The sequence below is a fragment of the Apus apus genome, chromosome 15 (assembly GCF_020740795.1).
Source record: "Apus apus isolate bApuApu2 chromosome 15, bApuApu2.pri.cur, whole genome shotgun sequence".
In the NCBI taxonomy this organism is placed as follows: Eukaryota; Metazoa; Chordata; class Aves; order Apodiformes; family Apodidae; genus Apus; species Apus apus.
In genome coordinates, this window is record NC_067296.1 from 6,230,011 (window position 1) to 6,250,330 (window position 20,320).

Consider the following 20,320-nt stretch of genomic DNA (forward strand, 5'->3'; position numbering starts at 1 on the left):
TATCCATGTGGATCATTGCAGGGCAATCTCCAGGCTTCTTTCCAGGCTTAAAGGGGAGAGTTCAACACAGAGTGCAGAATTTGATGGGTGGCATCTGGGTGTTTTTTAGCTTTTTCCTCAAGATCTATTTCAGAATCTTTCAATTTTTTTGTTGTTGTTGATGGGGGGTACTCTGCAAAGAGAATTGCTTTAAATTATGCTTTTTGAAAGTTTGGTGCCAGATGTTTGAGGACAGCTCCAGCTCTCTGAGCAAGCTTTGTGCTATCATCATGCTGTCCTCTGCCAGAGGTTGCACAGGGCAGGAGGAAAGGTGGCTCACTGGCCCCACACCTGTGCAGGCAATGCAGGTGACCCCTGAACAGGTCCTTCTGCTGCCTCCTGACCTGGTGCTGCTGCCAAGTTTTTTCCAAGCTATGTGTTGCTCTCTGCTCCCCTGGTGCCGCCATCCTCCTCGGTTTGGAGAGGAGTGATTCTCCTCTGCTCATGGCTGTTCTCCCACTCAGCCTCTTGAGATGGCCTAAGTGAGAGGAAAGCCAGGGGTGAGGGACAGGGAAATGGCAGCTGGGGAATAGTGTGTTCCAGGGGAGGATGGGAGAGCAGAGCCCAGTGACAGCCAGAGGCAGTGGGGTCCAGGGGCCCGAGGAATCCAGAGTAGCCAAAATCTTCAATCCCTTTTCTATTTCTGGAGTGTCTCACATGAGCAAAGCCAGGCTGTGCAGAGGGGCTGGGGGGACCCAGGCTCAGCCTCCACAGGCATCAGGGGCTGTCCCAGCTTCTGCAGGACACAAGAGGTCTCATGATGGAAGATTTCATGCTCTGCTGACAACTCATGGAGCTGAGTTTGGTGAAATGATGGCTTTACTCTTCTCTGGGCTTGTTTTACTTCTGGTATGGGAGGAACCAGCAGCATCTCATTCCTCCAGTCTCTGGAAGGAGGCAGGGGGCAGAGGGGTAACCAGAGCCCTTTGCACCTCATAAATCTCAGGCTGATGAATGGAGCAGATCTTTGGCTCGTGTGGCAGAGGCAGCAGTGAGGGAGGTAGGTCAGCTGCTAAAGCAATGACGTGTTGCTTCAAAAATATGAACAAAGAACAAAAAGCCTGCCCCTTCCCCAGGATAGGGGGAACAACACTGGGCCTCTGCTGGTTTCAGGGGCAATGTCCCCCACAGTGCCCTGGCTGAGTGTCCTGAGTGCAGACAGAGGGGTGAGAAGCAGGATAAACGCACTGGCCTGATCCTGTGACTGAAGAGCAGCAGCCTCAGCTTCCACTGGTGGGAGGGAAGGTGCAACCTGAGCCCTGGTGTCCTTTGAGAGTGACCTGCACAGGCGTCCCAGGGATGGTTGTGCTGCCTTTCACCATCCTTGTGGGGCATCGAGGGTCGTGGGAGCAACCCCCTATCTTGGCCTTTGTGTCAGTGAGAGAGGAAGGGCCAGAGCTGGGGTGAAGGTAGCCCTGGCAGTGATTAGGCGCTGGGAAGCACAGAGAGGTTGCTGTGCTCCTTTGAAACACTCCAGAAATAAAAACGGGATTGAAGATTTTGGCTACTTTGGTTTCCTTGGGTTCCCGAGGACTGGGAAGCACAGAGGGGTTACTGTGCTCCTTTGTGGCCCAGGACAGAGGCACAAGGCTGGCTCCACACCACCTCCAGCACTCCTGGACTCTTCCTGGAGGAAGCCAAAACAATTCTTGGGATGCATGAGGGAATAGCCACTGTTTTCAACTCCAGTGAAACATTTTCCCATGCCCTGGCCCTGGCTTAGCCCCCAGCCTCAGCTCTGAAAGCACTGGCTTTCCCTTCCTGCCTGGGGCAGGGGCTGAGTTGGGGCACAGGCAATGCCAGAGGTGCCCTCCCATTGGGGTCTCACTCAATTTTCCCCCACCAGCCCTTCCCCAAGCTGCTGCCTTCTCTGTCCCCCTCTCTGCACTGCTCACAATCTCGTTCCCCTCCCAGGGATGTGTGGCAGTGCCAGGTCTCCCCTCTCCTGCCAGGGAACGTTTGCTGTGTAATCGAAGAAAGCAGATGGCATTTTACCAGGTCAACAAGCACTGGAAGGGCTTTAATTAAGAAACTAACAGGTTAGATGAAATTGAGGAAATGCTTCAATGTAGTAAAATTATTTAGGAGTAATAGATTCTCTATTTGGTATCGTATTTATAAACTTGCAGCCTACACTCATGCTGTTGAGACTAAATAAATTTCAAAGGTAAAATACAGCTTCAGACTTTGAGTGGGCAGCTGTTGCAGGGTACAAGGTAATTCAGGCTCAAGCTTGAAGGGGGCTCTTTGATTTCTTGTGAGCAATTAATGGTTTTATTCAGACACTGGATATCCAGAGGAAGTTACAGGGATGAGTTATTTCTTTTAATTCCTCTCTGCTGGGTTTTTTTTTTTTCCTGACAGCATGCAGCTGCCTGTCCTCTTAACCAGCATCTCCTTAGCAAGCTGAGTGCTGACCTCCTGCCTCCACTTCCACCTATAACGCTCTCAAATCCTCCTAATGTGTCAGAACACATGCCTGGAGAAGGAGCAGGGACTCATTCCTCATCTACACAGTTTAATGCTCTGGTGCGTTTGCTGGAGATCTCGTGGTACTGGGGGGATTTATCTGCCAATTACTGCTCAAGAAATAACGAAGGGTCATGCAGTACTTGGCAAATAAGGGTAGAAGGTGAAGAGAGCTGGGTTTTAATTGAATCCAAAGTATGTTGAGCAAAAAAATTCAGAACCATCAATTAGCTGTTGGCCTGGGGCTGAAATTTAATTAAGAGAATAGTGCTTTTAGGGTATTTCTGTCTCTGGAGGAAAGAAGCATAAAGTGGAGCAGTGAAGACTGGAAATATGATGGGAAGGTGGAAAAGATCCTGCTGGAGATGCTTCAGAATTGAGCTACTCATGTGAGCTCTTAGTTCCTGTTAGCTTCAACCCAGCCCATGTAAGAGCTGACACGCCCAAACCTCAGCCCTGGGTTTCACCATGTCTAGGAGACCATCAACTGGCTCAGGGCCCCCCCTACCTTCCCCTACACCTTACCTGTGTGTTACTTCAGGACATCCTGGTCCTCACTGCTCTGGCTTGTCTGCAGATGCTTTTACCAACAGTGTGTTCTGAGCTGCTAAGGGGGAAATGTTCTGTACTAGAGAAAGGATTGTTACAAACAAACTGTTTCATTTCCTAGTTTCTTTTGCTAAGTTGAACAATTTTCTTGCATTGAAACAAAAACACTTCCATATTCTTTGACAAGCAAATCCTAAACCTCCATGCAGAATTTCCTTAACAACAATAAAGAGGAACTTTGTTCCTAAATTCCCAGTATACGAGCAACAGCGCAAATATGGCACAAATCCTTAAATTCCAAACACTCACTGTTTCAAATAATTGCAAAAAACAATATTCTCTTTCTGCATCCTTCAGTTATTTTGGGGAAAAAATAGTTTAATAACTCACAATATAATAATCATATATGAAGAGCCACCCTACACCAAAATGAAATTGATCCCAGACAGTTTCCAACACAGCATTGGGAAGTGAGATCTGTTCTGACTCATCCAGGGAAGTGATTTCCCATAGACACAGAACAGTTTCTTAATATCTTGTGGTCTTGAGCAGTTACTTAACATCTTGTGATCTCAAAAATATCACACTGATTTTCTCTAAAGGGGATGCAAAATTCTAAGCTCATTTAACACTCTGGTTAGGCTAAAAATGATGTTGAAGAGTGAGGCTGAATTAGCTGTTCAAAGAATATTTTCCAGCTGCTGCAGGGTTACTGGTGGCTGACCCTTATATCATTTGGCAAGAGCCTCAGTGTTTGGCTCATGTATAATCTTTTACATTTTACTCCTAGTCCTGATAGTCTCTTACAAGTCTGGGGCAAGTGTCCTTGGCCTGGGTTCTTGGACACCTCAGGTCATGAATAGCCACTTTGCTCATGAGATGATAGCAGCCATGCATATTGTTAATGTCCTATAGTCAGTGTGTCACTTGTCACAAAACACTTGATGGACTTTCACAAATTATCCTCAAGAAATAAGAGCATTGCTTCACCTGCCACTGAAATGCAGCTATAGGTGGGATGCAGCTTGGCAAAACTCAGGGACCCCACACCAGGGCTTGCAGGACAAGGCTATGGCATCCAGCTGAAGCAGCTAGAGGAGTTTGGACAGCAAAGATAAAATTATCCAAAAGAAGCTTAGACCACAATGATGGAAGTATCACTGTTACCTTAAGGAGCACTCATTACTGGTTTGTTCGTTTTTCTGTCACAAACCCAACTGGTCTGGACCTTGGGTTTGTCTGCTACCAGTACAGCAGCACGGGGTGAGATTCATGCCACTCAACTTCAGCCATTCCTAACATAGGTGTCTCCACCTGAGAGTCCCTTTACAGTCAGTGCACAGAATCAATCACATCTCAGGAGGCATCCATCTCCTCCTGAGGTGTGTGTCTTCCTCAGACAACTACGCTGAAATGAGAGGAGCAGCTTCCTGCAAATGCCTGATTGTTGCCTTAACTCCAAAAGGACACTAAAGGAGCACCTCCCTTAGGGTGTCTTTTAGAGGTGTGTAAATTCAGGTAGGTGAATCTCATCCTGTAAGAAAATTGGTCCAGTAAGAAGGGTCTTTTTTTTCTTTGAATGCCCTTCTCCCCCTGGATTCCCTTTCAATCTCTGCCCCCACTCAACAAACAGTTGCACTTGCTATATTGCACATTGCACTGCTATATTTACAGATTATTTAAAGATGCTAAACATTGACCCGTGCCTAACACTTCACCAAACAGGAATAAATTAGCCTTAAGAAAAAGCAAATTAACTTGCCTCTAAGAATCTGTTTTGTTCAATGCCCTGGAGTGGTATTAAATTCAGCTTGCGGCAATGCCAAAGCCATTTCTGTTGGCACTTTCCCAACACGGTGCATGCAGCCACACAGCTCCCATTGCTGTGGGATCCCAGGATTTATTTGGCAGGCTTGTTCTTCTTTGCAGGTGCAGGGAGACTGTTGAGATCCTCTTGTTCAGTCACGTTGTGATCGGAGCTGTCATGAGAATAGTCCTTCATGATGCTGTAGTACACCGGGGCGGTGTACGGTGCGGGGTTCCCAGAGCTCTTGTCTTCACACTTGCATAACTTCCTAAAGGCAGCCCTGAACTTCTGTGACATGAGGTTGTAGATGATGGGGTTGATGGCACTGTTCAGGTAGATGCAGAGGCGGCAGAAGAGAAGGAACCAGATGTTCAGGTATGGAGGGTCCATGAAGGAGTTCACCACCACCAGTGTGCGATAAGGCATCCACAGAAGGGCAAAGAGGACCACCACGACAGCCAGCATTTTGGTCACCTTGTCAGTGGGAATATGCAAAAAAAAAAAGAGATAATCAGATTATGCCAAATCTCCTGCAGAGCTTTCCCACCTAGAAAAATGGTGCAGGCAGCTGATTCAGGCTACAGGTTGCTTATATCTCTTTTTGAGCATTAAAAAATAGGCATCCATACCATGGGGCTATTCCTCTTTGAATCCATTTTGCTCATAAAAAAATCTTGCATAAATAAGCCCCTTCAATTACAGATTTTCATTTACCATTGAAGTGCCTTTAAAACTCTTTAGGATGAGAATCCACCAGCCTGGAAAGGGGGAGGGATAATAATAGGAATTTCTGTACCAGAATGAAAATTTGAGAATTGTACGTAACAATAAATCAATGGGGAAAATGACTTGTGAAAAAGTGGGGACCTACGTTTTGGGGGTGCCATGGGGTATATCTCAACTGCCTGCCTAGGATCTCCTGGTTTCATACAGCATTCCAGATAATGGGCTCCTGGTACAGAGCAGCACTGGGAGCAGAGGAGACTGTCTGGAGTCTTACATAAATTTTTCCTTGTGCTGATAAGAGCGTTACTTAGCTAGTTACTAGGGGTTATTTTAATTTGCAGCACACTAGGGAAGTTCTACATTTAAATATTAAGAACCAGAAGTTACTGAGAATTCAGAAGTGAGCAGTAATTGCCCTCAGCTCGACTCAAGCTTATTTAAGAAAAGGAGGATTGAACTGAAACTCCAGTGATCCTAATCATTTCGACAGCTACTTCTGCTGGGTGGCAATCACTCTCCAGCAAGTACTTACAGAATACATGCATCCCCAAGGAGGAAAATATGAGTAAACACTGATGCCTCACACTTATTAAGGCATTTCAGATGTCAGAAATGGAGTTGTGCAATGACTCCAGTTCTCAATATGGAAATAAGCCCTTAGATCACATTCATGGTCTCTCAGCTTTCCTTGGAGTGTGGGTTTGGGTTGTTTGTTTGTGTTTTTTTACTTATTCACAAGCAACTATGCCTTCCTGTTATGCTTTGAGTAGATATCAGGGGTGGTTGGTAGTGGCAACAAAACTTTCCCTACAAGAAAGGGACTATTATCAAGCTGAGGCCAAAATAGAAGTGGCTTGCTGTGTGTGGTTTAATGGGAATGTGAGGACACTTCCCAGAATAAGATCGTGCAGTGATAGAGTGAGTGCTGAGCCCGTTGCTAAGACTGCAGCATGTTTGTTGCCTTTTGGGAAAGATACCAAGGATTGTAGTTGTGTCAGTAAAAAGTGGCTTCAGAGCTTTTCAATGCTTTGTATGAGGCTGGATCCAGAAAAGCAAGAGCCATCTCACAAGCTTTTGGTTTCCAGCCACCCTGTCTAGCATGCCCCTGTGAGGTGGATAATCTAGTTTATAGAAATATCCTGAAGAAATATCCTGAGGAATTGCATTTCCTATATCTCTAGACATCTTTATATCAAATAGACACTGGCAGCATCCAGCCAGCCTGCTGCCTTCCGTGGACCCACCTCTCAGGTTGGAGAGGGAGAATTGCTTTTACCATATTTTTAACACACATGAGATTTATTTCCCAACAACCTGAAGGAAGTTGTTCTGAACAAAACTGTGCTAACAGCTGAACCCTGCAGAAAAATGCCACCAGCTCCACAGCATAAGTGATCCTAAGTACAATTTCAGCCAGAAATTAATTATCCTGTAACAACCAGTTTATTTAGACTGATGCTTTTGGGAGATGAGGACAGACTCTGAGCTGTGTCCATCCTATGCGGAGACATAACAGGTCCTGCCTGGAAGAGGGCCCTTGTTAAAGGGCTGTCTCTGGGGTAAGGCTGGTGGCAGCCTTTCCATCAACTGCAACAGTCTTAGGCAGCAGGATTGCTGCAAAATATGTCCTGGGAAAGTGCAATACCAGACCTCTGCAAGTCCTCTTTGAGGCCCAGGCACTGCTCACTCAGAGATTGTCTCAGCTCCTGAGACACAAAGTTACCCACCACAGGGCTGGGGATAATAAATCCCTGAACTTAAAAACACTCAGCTCTGCTCTCTGGCAGGTGATACTTCTGGCTGGGAGGCTTCTTTATGGCCAAAATTTCCCCTTGAAAGCTCTCACATTAATACTGCCTATGTGCTGTCTCCTGAGACTGAAGCATCTTTGGCTTTTCAACTGTTGTAACTCTCTGCCTTGTTTTACTGTTCAGGAACCTACAATGGTTATGAACAGTGATCTGAACTCTGCACCCAAGCAACAACACCAGGGGAAGCATAACCTAATAAGGCTGAAAAGTAAGCTCATTCTGGTCCTTTCTGAGACCAAAAGAAATGTAGTCTGGAAAAGAACCAGTGATTCATCTGCGTTTTAGCCATAACTGCCCCTGCTTTTTGGTTGGTTGTTATGGAAATGCCAGCAGTGCCAGTGAATACTTGTCCACCTCCTGCCCAAGCAAGCTTCCAACACCTCCCTCTGGACCACAGAAGACCACATAGTGCTGGCATCCAAAGGGCTACACATCCTACAGCTCTGTGAAGAAGCTGTCTTTGTCCTGGGAGGGGAAATGGGCTGGAAACAGCACCATGAGGATTTATTACCTCCACCTCACTAAGTGCCTGCTGTGCTCCCTGAGGACACTGCATCCCAACCACAAGCTGGGCTGGGTAGCCCTGCCATGAGCTTGCTGCAAGATTGAAATTTGCCTTTTGAAGCCAACCATCCACACAGACTGTGTTCTCCAGGGTGAGGCTAGGAAAGTTGTGTCAATACAGGATGTCTCCTCTGGATAAAACTTAACAGTCTATCCCAAACTTACTCCCATATACACATCCTGGGCAAAGAAATCTCTAGCATCACCTGCATGCAGGGCTGCAACCTGTCTCTGTGCCTTCCTCACTCTACCTTGTTGAGGCAAGTGCCTATAGCACTTGTGAGGTGCTCTGAACTTACTTCTGGTGCTCCTGTGAAAAATTAACCTAATCAGCACTGGGGAGAGATTGGGATATTTATCTCTCACTAGAGTAGTCCTGATTTATGGTCCCCCCAAAAAAAACTGGGCTCAAAAAAGCCAGAGCTTTGCTGTAGCCTCAAAGCATCTCTCAGGGAAGCCCCAGCTCAGGGACATTTTTTTAAGACCTCACCATCCCGAGCTGCAGCACCCTTTCCTGTGAATCCCACTCCCTCTAGCGGTCCCTCTCCGGCAGGTGAAATATTTGCTCGGAGGTGGCTCGTGTTTCTACCTGTGGTGTTCTCTTTATAGGTCATAAATACAGCAAAACCTCACGCCTTGTGTTGTCCTGCTCTGGATGTAAGTGTTTTAGAGGCAGCAAAGAGGGAACAGCAGCCTCTTCATGCTCTGACAAGCAAGAAGTGTAACGCTGGGGCTGCGTAGGAGCACACAGGGAGAATTTCATTTCCAAGCTCTGAATCTGTACAACAGAACACCCTCAGCCATCCAGGGTCCTTACAGTCAAGGGAGAAAAACGGGCACCTCTGGGGTAGCCCCCTTAGGCATCTCCCAGGGGACTCTGGGCACAGGGCCTGGAAGAGTCAGTTCCCCTCTGACTGTAAAGAGAGGCCAGAGGAAGAGCACTAATGTGTGGCAGAGGGGACCTGAGGGTCAGAGGGACCACCTGAGCCACATACACCCAGTGCCCACCATCCCACCCTGCTCTGCTCTGTTCTCCTGGCTAACCAACACACCAAAGCCAAAACCACCCTCATACCACTGCCCTGTGACTGGAAACTGGCTTGTGAAGCTCTTGCTGCACTTGTGAAGCCTGTCAGATGGCAACACCATTGCTGTTTTGGACCAAACTTGCAAGTGTGATTTCTAATGGTGTCCTTAGTCTACATGGCTACTGAATTTTAAAGCACCTGCCCCCTCACTTCGATTTTCCCCAAAGGAAGCAGATGCATCACTTTCACAGCCTCCTCATCCCCCTGGCAGGTAGGAGATCACCAGCATTTGTTACTAGAGCATTTCCCATTCTGTGTCCTCACTTCTGATGCCCAGGACAAGACCTTTTACTGAGAGTCCCCATGGAAATTCCTGGTAACATTTCCAACTAAAATGATTCTGTGATTTTTCAAGAGCTGTCATCACTTCTCAGGAGAGCATAAGAGGTGAATGGCATTACCTGTCAGGCTGCCCTCTCCTTTCCACCCTGGCCACGGGTGATTAACGGGCAAGGAAACCTCCTTAGGAGCTCCTCAGCCAGCATCAGCAGTTGCAAAGCAGTGTCCAGTGGTCCAAGTTGAGATCCATCTGTGTTTCGCCTTTCTGCAAGATTCCTCTGGCTTCCAGGGCAGTGATGCCATGGCTAACAGAAAATCAGACAGGAAACTTTTCTTCTGGTGAACACAGCACAGGACACCAGTGTCCAGGCTGCTCCCTGTTAGAGCTTGTACCTGCCCCTTGCACAGGGGCTTTTTGCCATTGATTACCTTAGAGGTGAGCATCACCTGGAGAAGATCACTCAAGTCCCACCTTTGCTAAATCCGAGCTGATGAGGTGTCCTGTGGATCAGGGTCCTGGGGGTGCTGTGGAAGCCATAGCCCCCACACTGCCCTGCCTGTTCACACGGACACCTCTGTCTATGCATCCATCACCCACGTGTCCCGCTGTGGGGCCCCAGTGGCCACGGGAATGTTCTCCACTCCACTCGCTTTTAAACCCCTTCTCCTCTCCAGCATCTCCATCTGGTAGCTCTGCTGGCACACATGGAACAAACCACCTTCTTTCTCACATTAAAATCCCTTCCTTAATGATCTGCCCATTCCCCAGCACTCAGCCCAGGTTTCCCCTCTGCTCTGCCCCCACCATCCCTCTGGAGTCCTGCATGCTGCAGCATCTCCCTGAAAATATCCTTCCTGTGGCCCTGGCTGCCCCTGCAAATTCCAGGCAGACTCCAGTGCTGACCCCTTGGGGTCTCCAGAGGCCTCTTTCCTCCTTGGATGGTTGGGTTGGTGGTTTTTCCCACATAACTAGATGCAAAATCGTGACTTGCTGCGGCTTCAGCTCCACAGTCCATTGCACTGCTAGCAAAATCCTCTGGCTGGATTTCAGGCAGAGCTCAGGTGATGCAGGATTTGCTGTGCTCCAAGCACTCCTGTTCATGCTGCCCAAATTCTTGTCAGAAGAGCTGTGTGATTTTTACTTGGCTTCAGTGCACAGATAACTTATTTCTGCACCAAGCATCCAGCAAATCCCCCTCAGCCATTAATCAAACGGTTTAAGCTGGATCCTGGTTTTGCTCCCTCTGTTTTTATGGACATTCATATACATTTCCCTATGATTATATACAAAATGAAGCAATCATGTCCTATGTCATGTCCAACCTGTGAAAGCTGTTGATGGAAAACCCTGGATTGCAGCCACCTCTGGGTGGCCCGTCTGTCATCTGCTCAGCCCACAGGCCACTAGGGGCACGGCTGGGGCTTCTTCCTCCATCTGTCTCTTACACAGCTCACTTCGAAGAGCTGCTGGTGTGAAATCAGAGGGAAACATTCAACAAACCATACCTGGAAACTGCTTTACAGTTTAGAAACTCAGTGCCACCTTTGTTCCTAAAGATGCTGCTCTCCTTAACGATGCTCAGAGATTTCAGGAGGTAACGACAAGCTCGAAAAAACTTGCAGTGTAACAGAAAAGAGAGAACAAGTTGTTTCCAGGAGCTGGAGAGCATGTCATCCAGCTCCATCAGGACTAATGGCCTCAGCCACTCATCCTAATGATGCTGGAGTACAGTGTGTGTGGCAGGGCCACTCCACAGCACCGCAGGGGGAGCAGCACAGCTCTGGAAGGACCCACCTGCACCTTCGGGTACTGCCTTGTGGTATCTAGAGACCTCACTGCCCAACACCCTGCCCGAGGCTCCAGCAGCAGCCAGAGACCCTGGGAGAGCAAGCAAAGGGCTTTTGCAGGAGTCAGGACTTGCTTTCAACCTTGCTGTGCTGGAGCAAAAAGGGAGAAAAAGCTGAACTAGAAAGACTTAGAAGTTCATAAAGAAATATGTGTCCTCAGGGCTGTTTGCTTCCCCTCTGCAACTGAAATCGTCTCTCCTGGGGAACAGAAGTTCCTGTGCAAGTCAAGCAGTGAGAAACTAAGTTGGAAAAACAAGGACTTAAAGACAGGCTGAAGCCTATTTCAGGGTGTTTAGATATCAGGTCCTGCTCATTCAAAACCACAACAGAACTGGTGACTTTAGGAACTTGAGCCAGACTCCCAGATTCAGCCCTTCCCTTTAAAACAGCCCATGTCTCTGTCTCTGCAGAGTTTGAAACTGAATTGGGATGGTCTCCTACAAATGACCAGTGGGCAGACATGAGTGTCCCATGCCCAGATCCAAGGAGATGGGGCAAGAGACAGTAATTGTCTATGTGGACAGAGAGAGAAGGGATGAGGGCAGAGGCAGAAGGTGGGAGGAGAAAGAGAGGGGCAGCAAGCAGGCAGCTGAGTGACAGTCACTAAGAGGCAAACACACCACCTTGACACCGAGGGTGTCCCCTCCCTTCGCTCTTCTAAATCTGAGGTCACCTGCCCAGGACTCCCTAGGAGATGAGTCCCGCTGGCATAATGTGTCCCAGCACTCCCCTCCTCGGGGAGGTAATCAATAATTAATTATCCAGCAACCACCTCTGCAGGCCCTGCTGGAGCCCTGTCCTGCTCTGCTGAACTCAGCCAAAGCAAGGGGAGCCCATCTGTGCTGCCAGACCCCAGCTGGGCTTGCAGGGGGCTTCTGTGCAGCGAAACAACCCTCTCCACTCCCTCCACAAAGGGAAGCAAAATATTGTGACACCCTGCTACCTCCTGCCAGAATGCCCCTCCAAGCCCTGAGCCCCAACATGTCCCAGCCCAGCAGGGAGCCCCTACCTGCTTCCGGGAGCTCAGGGCCCCCTTGTTGCCCCGGCAGGAGAACTTGAGGGAGCCACCCTGGTGCATGGAGCCCAGGCAGGAGTGCTGCGGGGTGGCAGGCAGGGGGCTCATGAAGAGGATGCGGGCAATGAGGCTGTAGAGGACAGCTGCCAGCCCCAACGGGATGACGTAGAAGATGGCAAAATCCAAGAAGTAAATGGGCATGTAAAGGCTTCTGGAGACCCGGTAGCCGCAGCTGACCTGTGCCCCATCTGAGAAGGTGACTTGGGTGGTGTCCACCAGGAAGAACCACATGAGGCAATAGAGGGAGGTGAAGAGCCACAGCGAGGAGATGATGCGCTTGGCGCGGGACACGGTGCAGAGGAGCTGTGCTTTGATGGCGTGGCAGATGGCAATGTACCGCTCCACCGTGAAGGCAGCGATGGACCAGGCGGAGATGTTGATGCCCAAGTACTGCAAGTAGGTGATGCAGAGGCAGCCGGCGTAGCCGTACACCCAGGAAGCCACCACCTCCGAGATGTTAGGCAGCCCGGCCGCCAGCAGCACGATCAGATCGGCCACCGCCAGGCTCACCAGGTAGCAGTTGGTGGGGGTCACCATGTGCTTGGTGCGCAGCACCACCAGCACCACCATCACGTTGCCTGCGATGCCCACCCCGCAGATGACCAGCACCAGCAGGATGGTGACCACCTGCAGCTCCAGGGGCTGCCGGGGCATCCTGCCCAGGGTCTGGTTGCCGCTCCAGCCCAGCGCGGCTCCCGGGCTGGCCGAGCCGTTCTCCATCGGCACCCACAGCCGTCCGGGAGCTCCGCGCACCCTGCAGAGGGGGGAACCGGCAGCCGGAGCCGCGCCGAGGAGCCCCGCTGCCCCCCGCGCCCCCTCCCCGCCCTCCCGCCCGCCCCGGCTCCTCCCTCTCCTTTTTTCCCCACGAATCACCCCAAGACTTGCAGCCACTCGGCTCCTTGCACCCACCTCCCCTGCAGACTCCCCGCGGAGCCTCTGCCGGCAGGGACGGGGAGCGGCCGGGACCCCCCCTTGTCCCCGGGACCAGCTCCCGGGCACCCAGGACCCCGCAGCCCAGGTAAACCACCCGGGACCGCTTAGGATCCCCAGCTCGCGGGATCCTCAAGCACCCCTCAGCCGCCGGGACCCCCCGGGAACCACCAGGACTTCCCACGACCACCCAGGGCTACCCCAGCCTCGGGACCCCCGCCCGTCTCCGCCTGTGCCCGCCGGGTCCTAGTGCCCCGCTGAGCAGAGCAGGAGGAGGAGGAGGAGGAGCAGGAGGAGGGGAAGGAGCCCAGGCAGGGCATGGGGGTATCAGGTTGGAGATCCCTCAGGTGCAAAGGCTCAGGGGTCGAGACAACCCGAGCAGGGAGTGGGTCCACGCAGGGACCTGGGTCTGTGGGTGCCTTGTGTCCCCAGCCAGACACAGGCTGCACTGTTCCCCCAGGGCAAGGAGGGCTGGGGGTCCTTCCCTCCCCAACTTCAGGAGGATGGGACCATGATACCAGAGAGAACCATGGCCTTAAACATGAGACAGTGACCTCCTCGTGCTGTCCTTCCTGCAGCCACCCCTGTCCCAAACAAGCACATCAATGTCACTTCTTTGGGGAATGACTTACCCAGCCCTGGGCTGAGACATCCTGCATCTTCTCAACGATTGGGTTGAGGAATCTGGTATCTTCCTCATGGTCAGACTGGGAGAACCAGTATCTCCCTGGTATTCTGCTGTGGCCAGAATTTGTTGTCAGCTCCTTACTCGCTCCTGGTGTCTCCACAGTCTGCCAGAAAATGCATTTTCAGATTGAAAGATTGAAGGAGCAATTGTGTTCACAGAGATAAAATGCTGGGAGTTTCCTAACCCGTGGAGTGAAGAAAAGGACAAGGGGAAAACTCACTGTTTATCAGATGAGGTTTCAATTACAGGCAGAGGTGTCCCATTTATCCCAGATACTGAGGCACGTATCCAAAATGTGAAGGATGATCCTGATGCTGGGTGAACCAAGTCCAGTGTTTCACAGGCAAATTGCTAAGCCTGGGCTGCAAAGACCTGGGTGGATAAAATGTCTTTTGCCTCAACTCAGAGAGCAGGAATCTGCCCCCAGCTCTGGCTTGCTGTGGCAAATAAAATTTTCCCATTTTTCTCTTGGAAACCTCATCCCCCCCATTTGGCTCTAAGAAGACAATCCCTGTCGTTTTTTGCTGCCTCCCATGACATTTAATTCACCTTTGGGTCAGTTATAAAGGACAAGTATTCTGTTCTTCTCTTTCCATTTGCTTTCCTTAGAGCATCAGGGCCTGTGTCCCTGCCATCCTCACACCTCTGCCCTATGGCCCCAGGCTGGGGAGGCACTGCAGGTCCCCCTGCCCTTGGAGACCTCCCCAGGCTGCACTTTGCTCTCACTTTTCCTCCTTTTTTTAAAAAATAGATTCACTTTAACCTCCCACCCCTAGAAATTACATCTGTTTAATCACACTATTCAGGCTGCACTCACCTACAGAGTTGGCAGTTCCCTCTCCAGGAGCCCAAATTCCCCTCCTTCTCCCTCTGCAGCCTCTCACCCCAGCCTGCCACCTGAGCCCTGGCACTCCTGGCTGTTTCAGCACATGTTACAGAAACACCCATCACCCACCTCCATGTGAGGACCAGTCTGAGGGCATCCACACCATTCTGCCAGGCTCAGGGAGCTGTCAGGCAAAAGGCACCACTACAATTATCTGCAGTAAGCAGCATGGCTGCCCCTGGCAAGAACACAGCCTGGTTATTACCGGTGCAGTGTCCTGGTTGCTTTATCGTGGGCCATCAGCAGAGCTGCAATAGATTGTCCCTCTCTGAAGTTGCCCCCCAGTCCCACTAAGACTCCCATCTGCCTTGGCCCTTCTCTAAGCTGAATAAATACCCTCTTTGTGCATATTGCTCACTGTGGCTGGCACAGAGTGATTTCACCAGATGGGAACCTGTCACCCGCAGCTCCCCGTGATGGATACTACCAGGAAACACCCAGGCCTGAGGATCCTGGTCAGAAACCATCCTCCACTACAACATGGCACTTGGAGTTACTTGTGAAGCAGCACAAATCAGGAGATAAATGAGTAATGGTAAGACTGAATCTTATTGCATGTGTTTGTGGGAAGGAGGGGGAGTGTGGGCATGTGCCTTTACTCACATAATTCCAAGGTTTACGTACTGGGCTGCTCTGGGGTGACTCTCACACGGGCTTCCAGCTGTTTGTCAGGCGGCTGCTGTACCCAGCAGTGCTGAGGGTCCTCTGGATGCAGACCAGGGCAGAGACAGCTAAGGCCTCAAAAATACAATAATCAGTGCCTGCTGTCCAGGAGTTAATGGAAGACAGTATTTATTCCAAATGGGAGGAAAGGAGGTATCTGTCTCCAAATACTCACCCTTCCTTGCCTACTCCCCTTCCACCCTCCTCCTCAGAGAAGATTTGGGATTATCTGTCCTGTGAATCCTGTCCTCTAACAACCAGACAGACTGGCTGGGAGCTGGAATTGCTCACAGCATCTTCCCAAGGGAAAAGACCCCCCTGTGCCCAGGTTATGGCCATAGCTTGGCTGAAGCTGCCCTGCTCTGCAGGAGCACGGTGCCATGCTCCTGCTTGGGAGCGGGAGGCTCAACAGGGCTGCTTCCAAGTACATCACTGTGGCAGGAACTCCCACAGGCTTTTAGAGAGAGATCAAAAGAGGTACAGAGAAATGCCTCCCAGGCACCACAAAATGAGTCCTTGCATCTTCATAAATTCACCCCTGGGAGGGCGGGGTTGGCCACTTGTGGGACAGTCACATCCTTGGTGCTCTCTGCTTTTCACTGGGATTTGAGACCTTTCAAACCCTTGAGATGTCTCAGCTGAGCAAGAGTAGAGCTGAAAATGAGGCCCAGCTTGCAACATAGTCATCTGCTTAAAACACACGCTGATGTTTCCCCTCCCCTCACCTCTATTTGATGCATCGACGCACTAGACGTGGCGTTCAGCAGCTGCACGTGGCCACGCGGCCCCAAAACTGGTGCCTGTCTGTTAACAATCCTGCAAGCCCTGAGTTGTTTGCCCAGCTGGTGGGGCAGTGGTACCAGATGGTCAAAAAGTTTATTCCTGACACACCCCTGATGGCAAAGCACGGGCAGGGGAGCTGCCAGTGGCACTGTACGTGGGAGGGGAGAAGGCATGAACCCTGCTAAACGTCCTGAGGGGGAACTTGGGGTTCTTCTGCTTCCTCAAACCCATGCCAGGAATTGGTTTTGTGGGATCAGGAAACAAAAAAACAAAACAAAACGAGTCCCACAGAGACCAGAGAAGTTTTTGTTCAAACCTGGAACATTGTGTAGGATCGTTGTGGATCATTATTTCCCTCGATGCTTTGCTTTGGGGCACTGACAATTCAGCAGTTATTAGCACAGTGATAACAGTGGCATTAAAGCACCTGCTGGAGCAGCTCCTCCTGCCTGAGCCCCTGAGCCAGCCCCTGTGTCCATTGCATGGCTGGGGTGAAGGGGACCTGTCTGTTTCTGTCACACATATCTGGGGGACATTGCCTACATGTTGTCAAAATAGCCAGGTTGGCTGAGAAGGCTGATTTTCATTTTCCATTACAGACTCCTACAGGAGCTATAATGTTCAGGATGTGACTGAGGTTTGTATTTAAGGTGAGGCCAACCAGCTTGACACTTATTAAGAATTATTTTCTTCCAGTTTGACTTAAATGCAAATATTTTTATGGCCAAAGATATTGATTCTTTTAACTAACATTCCATGTCCAGTTTTGTGGTTGTTTTTTTTTCTTTTAACACATTCTTTCATCTTTCTCTGCTGGCATCACCTCTAGGTGCTGTCCTGTGAACACCTGCCTTCACCCATTGGCTGAAATGTCAGCATGGAGAGGTCTTAGTTTCTCTGGGAGTTCCCAGATGGGAATGACTGTGTCCCTGGGAGGTGTGGCTGTTTCTGGGAACAGGTGCCTGTGCAGCCCAGGGGCTGGGTTAGCAGCACTGCACCTGGACTGGGAGCTTGGCAAGTTCAGCACCAGCTTCAGCATCTCCCCACACTCCTCCTGCAGCTCATCCCTCTCACTCGGCCTTGCTGGGCAGCTCATTTAGTCCTATGGACAGAAAAGACCTCTGAGGCTTCACATATTTAATAAACAGAGCTGGGAGAAAGCAAGCCTCTTACCCAAATGTGTGATAAACACCTCTCCATCCTCTGGTGCTTCATAACCAACAAATATTAAACCCATAAAACTTCTGCTGCTGGAGCTGGGGCACAGAGGCTGCATCCACACGGTGCTGGTCAGCACGGAGAAGCTGCATCACAAAGAGGCAACAAGTGGGCTGGGGAGGGGAACACACACTGGGTTACAGGATTTTGGCCCCAATTTTGAATTGTGAGTGATCATGGGGACATACTTCCCAGCTCTGTACCCCTACAGGAAAGTGCTGGTGGCTCTGCAGAGCAGCCTGAGGGCTGATAAGTGTGATTAGAGACACACGGATGAGTCAGGCTGTTAAAAGCAGCATTACTGCTCACTCAGAAAGACAAGAGAGGGAGAAGTTCTGTTAAAATTGCCTTCACCTGTTCTGGAGTCACAGCCTGGAAGGAAATTGCTTTGGGGCTTCATGTGTTAATGCCCTTAGAGATCAAAACCAAGCAGAGAGGCAGCTGTCAAGGAATTTGAAAGATGCAAAATAGACCAGGGTATGTGCTATATAAAAATTAACTAGCTGGTGGTCTTCTGATGGTTCCTGTGAGCAGGAAAGAATCTCTGGAGGGATTCAGCTTCTGGAAAGCCCCACAGGGACCAGCTCATGGACCTAGGCTGCATGACATCTGTGCCAATGATGTGGAAGGGAACAGCATATGGAAAATGTTGTGGATAAAGAGAAGGGTGAAGGAATGGAAAAAAGATTAAGAGAAAGGCAGTGATACCATTTTCTGTGGATGAAACCCAATCTGGGCTCAAATACAACAAAGAATATCTTGAGGTTCTTAGATCTGGGAGTGGGACAGGCAGCATCTCCTGTGGGGGCAGCAGGCACCTGATGGATGGGAAAACCTGCCTGGTGGTGCCAGGCTTCAGGAGCTCCCACCACTTACTATAGCACTGAACCTGGGACAGCACTGTCATGGGGAAATGATGTTTCCCCAGCCCCAGCTAAGGGCTGGGATGGTTTGTTATTTCCAGGCTCAGTGAGCCTGGGCAGCTCTGCAAGATGCCTCAGGTTCCTCTCTGCCCTGCCTGGGAAGTTGCCTCCTTGCTGTTGGCTACTTTTCTCTCTAGTTTGTATAATCTTTTCTAAAGATATTTTGTGAAATCTATGATAAAGGGTGTTGGAAATGCCTTTGGGGCATAGAGGAACCTGGTGATTTTTCTTCAGATAATAAGTATAATCTGAGCTTTTAAAGAAAGCAAAGCGAAGCCACTTTCTTAAATTGAGGGAGGGAAAATAGTCCCTTCTCCCCTCCCCTGCTTCCCTGCTGTGTTTAGAGCCTGAGTGCTCAAAGAAAAAGCCTCTCACTGTTCAGAGATTAGCAAACAGATGAACACAAATATGGCAAGTGAGGAGCTTGGCCAGGGCCAGCCATTTCCCGGCCACCTGCTGGTGGCCAGTACCTGAAATGGTTCACACCAGGTATTTGCAGTGGTTCAGCTCCGTGGCAAAGCTCCCCACAGATCTGCAGCTGGGAAAGTTTTGGGTCTGTTTCCCCCCCCCAGCTTTGGTCTAAAAACCTGAATTTCTGAAGCAGGGAGCTGCTGTCCGAGGACGTTGTCCCACTGGTGGCCCAGGTGATGGGGAGCAGGCTTCAGGAGATGTCCTGTCAACAGCATGAGGCTTTACCTGCTGAAGAATAAATACACACGGACTTTCATTCCCCAGAAATATCACCACAGTCATTGTAAAACCAGATGCCCCTGGAGCTCAAAGGAAGGAAGTAACCTGTTACCCCTTGGAGCAGTGACCATGTTCCCTTCTCTTGGCAAGCACTGTGCAGTTGGCTTTTAATCCATATCTTCCCTTCTGCCTTTTGGTCACTGGCTGCTCCACATCCAACCTGAATTGTCCATCCCAGTGCTCATCCTGAGGACAACTCAAGGGGTGGGAAATGCCTGGGGTAGAGACAGAAACAGGCAGCTCCCAACAATAGTAATGAGAGTGGATGAGGTGCTGAAGGGGCAGCCTGGGGGGATAATAACAGCAATAACGCCAAGGGAGACAAAAGCTCTGCATGCAATATTACAACAGAAGAAAACTCTAGCAGAATGATTCGGCTGTAATTACAGGTTATTTCATATTCTGTGACATCTAAATGTCAACCCCGTGAGGCTGTAACAACAAGCAGTGGGTGCAGCCCCGCGCTGCCTGCCCGAGGAGCCCAGCCCCTGAGGGGGGCAGCAGCCTCAGCTCTGCCCAGCTCCCCTTCCACCTGGCACCTGGAGCCACCCCGAGCATCAGGAGACACAAGCCCACCCTTGGTGTCCAGGTCTGGGGGTGGTCACACCGTGACTGAGGGGCCACAACTGAGCAGTGTCCCCTGCGCCTCTCTCTCCCAGCAGGAACGCCCGGGCAATGGCAGAGCCTCCACCTCAGGGGTGGCAAAATGCTCCAAGTCCTTGGTCAGTGCCCGTGCAGATATCCTGGGACTCACTTGTTCTTGGAACAAATGAAATTCTGTTAAGTTCTCCATCACTTGTTCTCCACCTCTCTTCTCCATTGCTGAGCCTTGCATAACACTCCAGAGCATGGAAGTGCAGAAACATGCCTGGCTGAAGCTCACCCCTCTGGTCCTGCTGGCACAGATGCTCCCTAATCACTAATCCATCCACCCTCACTCCGTGGTGCTGCATGGATCATGGCTTACCCACTAGTTCTACCAATATGGTTAGTCCCAAAGCACAGTGGGTGAAATTACAGCAGCTCCTACTGCTGGGCAGTTTCCTCCACCCAATCAGTGGTTTCAGAGTTTCAGTTGATTGTGGGGTTTGATCATTTTTCAGTCTTTCCTGTGGACACTGCTCACTGCCATGTCCAGCCAGAATAAAGAGCTCTCCTTGCTCTGAGGTGAATTTGTTTTAATGCCACACAAAGATCCTTCCTCCCATCAGCCCCATCATGCTC

The 20,320-nt window shown here is 50.2% G+C and overlaps 1 protein-coding gene across 1 annotated transcript; it reads right to left on the bottom strand.

The window, feature by feature from the left end:
• Positions 1–1,978: 1,978 nt before the first annotated feature.
• LOC127390926 (thyrotropin-releasing hormone receptor-like) lies at positions 1,979–12,975 on the bottom strand. The gene is made up of 2 exons (XM_051633083.1): positions 12,190–12,975; positions 1,979–5,338 (listed from the first exon to the last, which is right to left on the bottom strand). Exons 1-2 carry the CDS (start codon positions 12,973–12,975, stop codon positions 4,958–4,960), a joined length of 1,167 nt encoding a protein of 388 aa, XP_051489043.1. The 3' UTR covers positions 1,979–4,957.
• Positions 12,976–20,320: the final 7,345 nt, after the last annotated feature.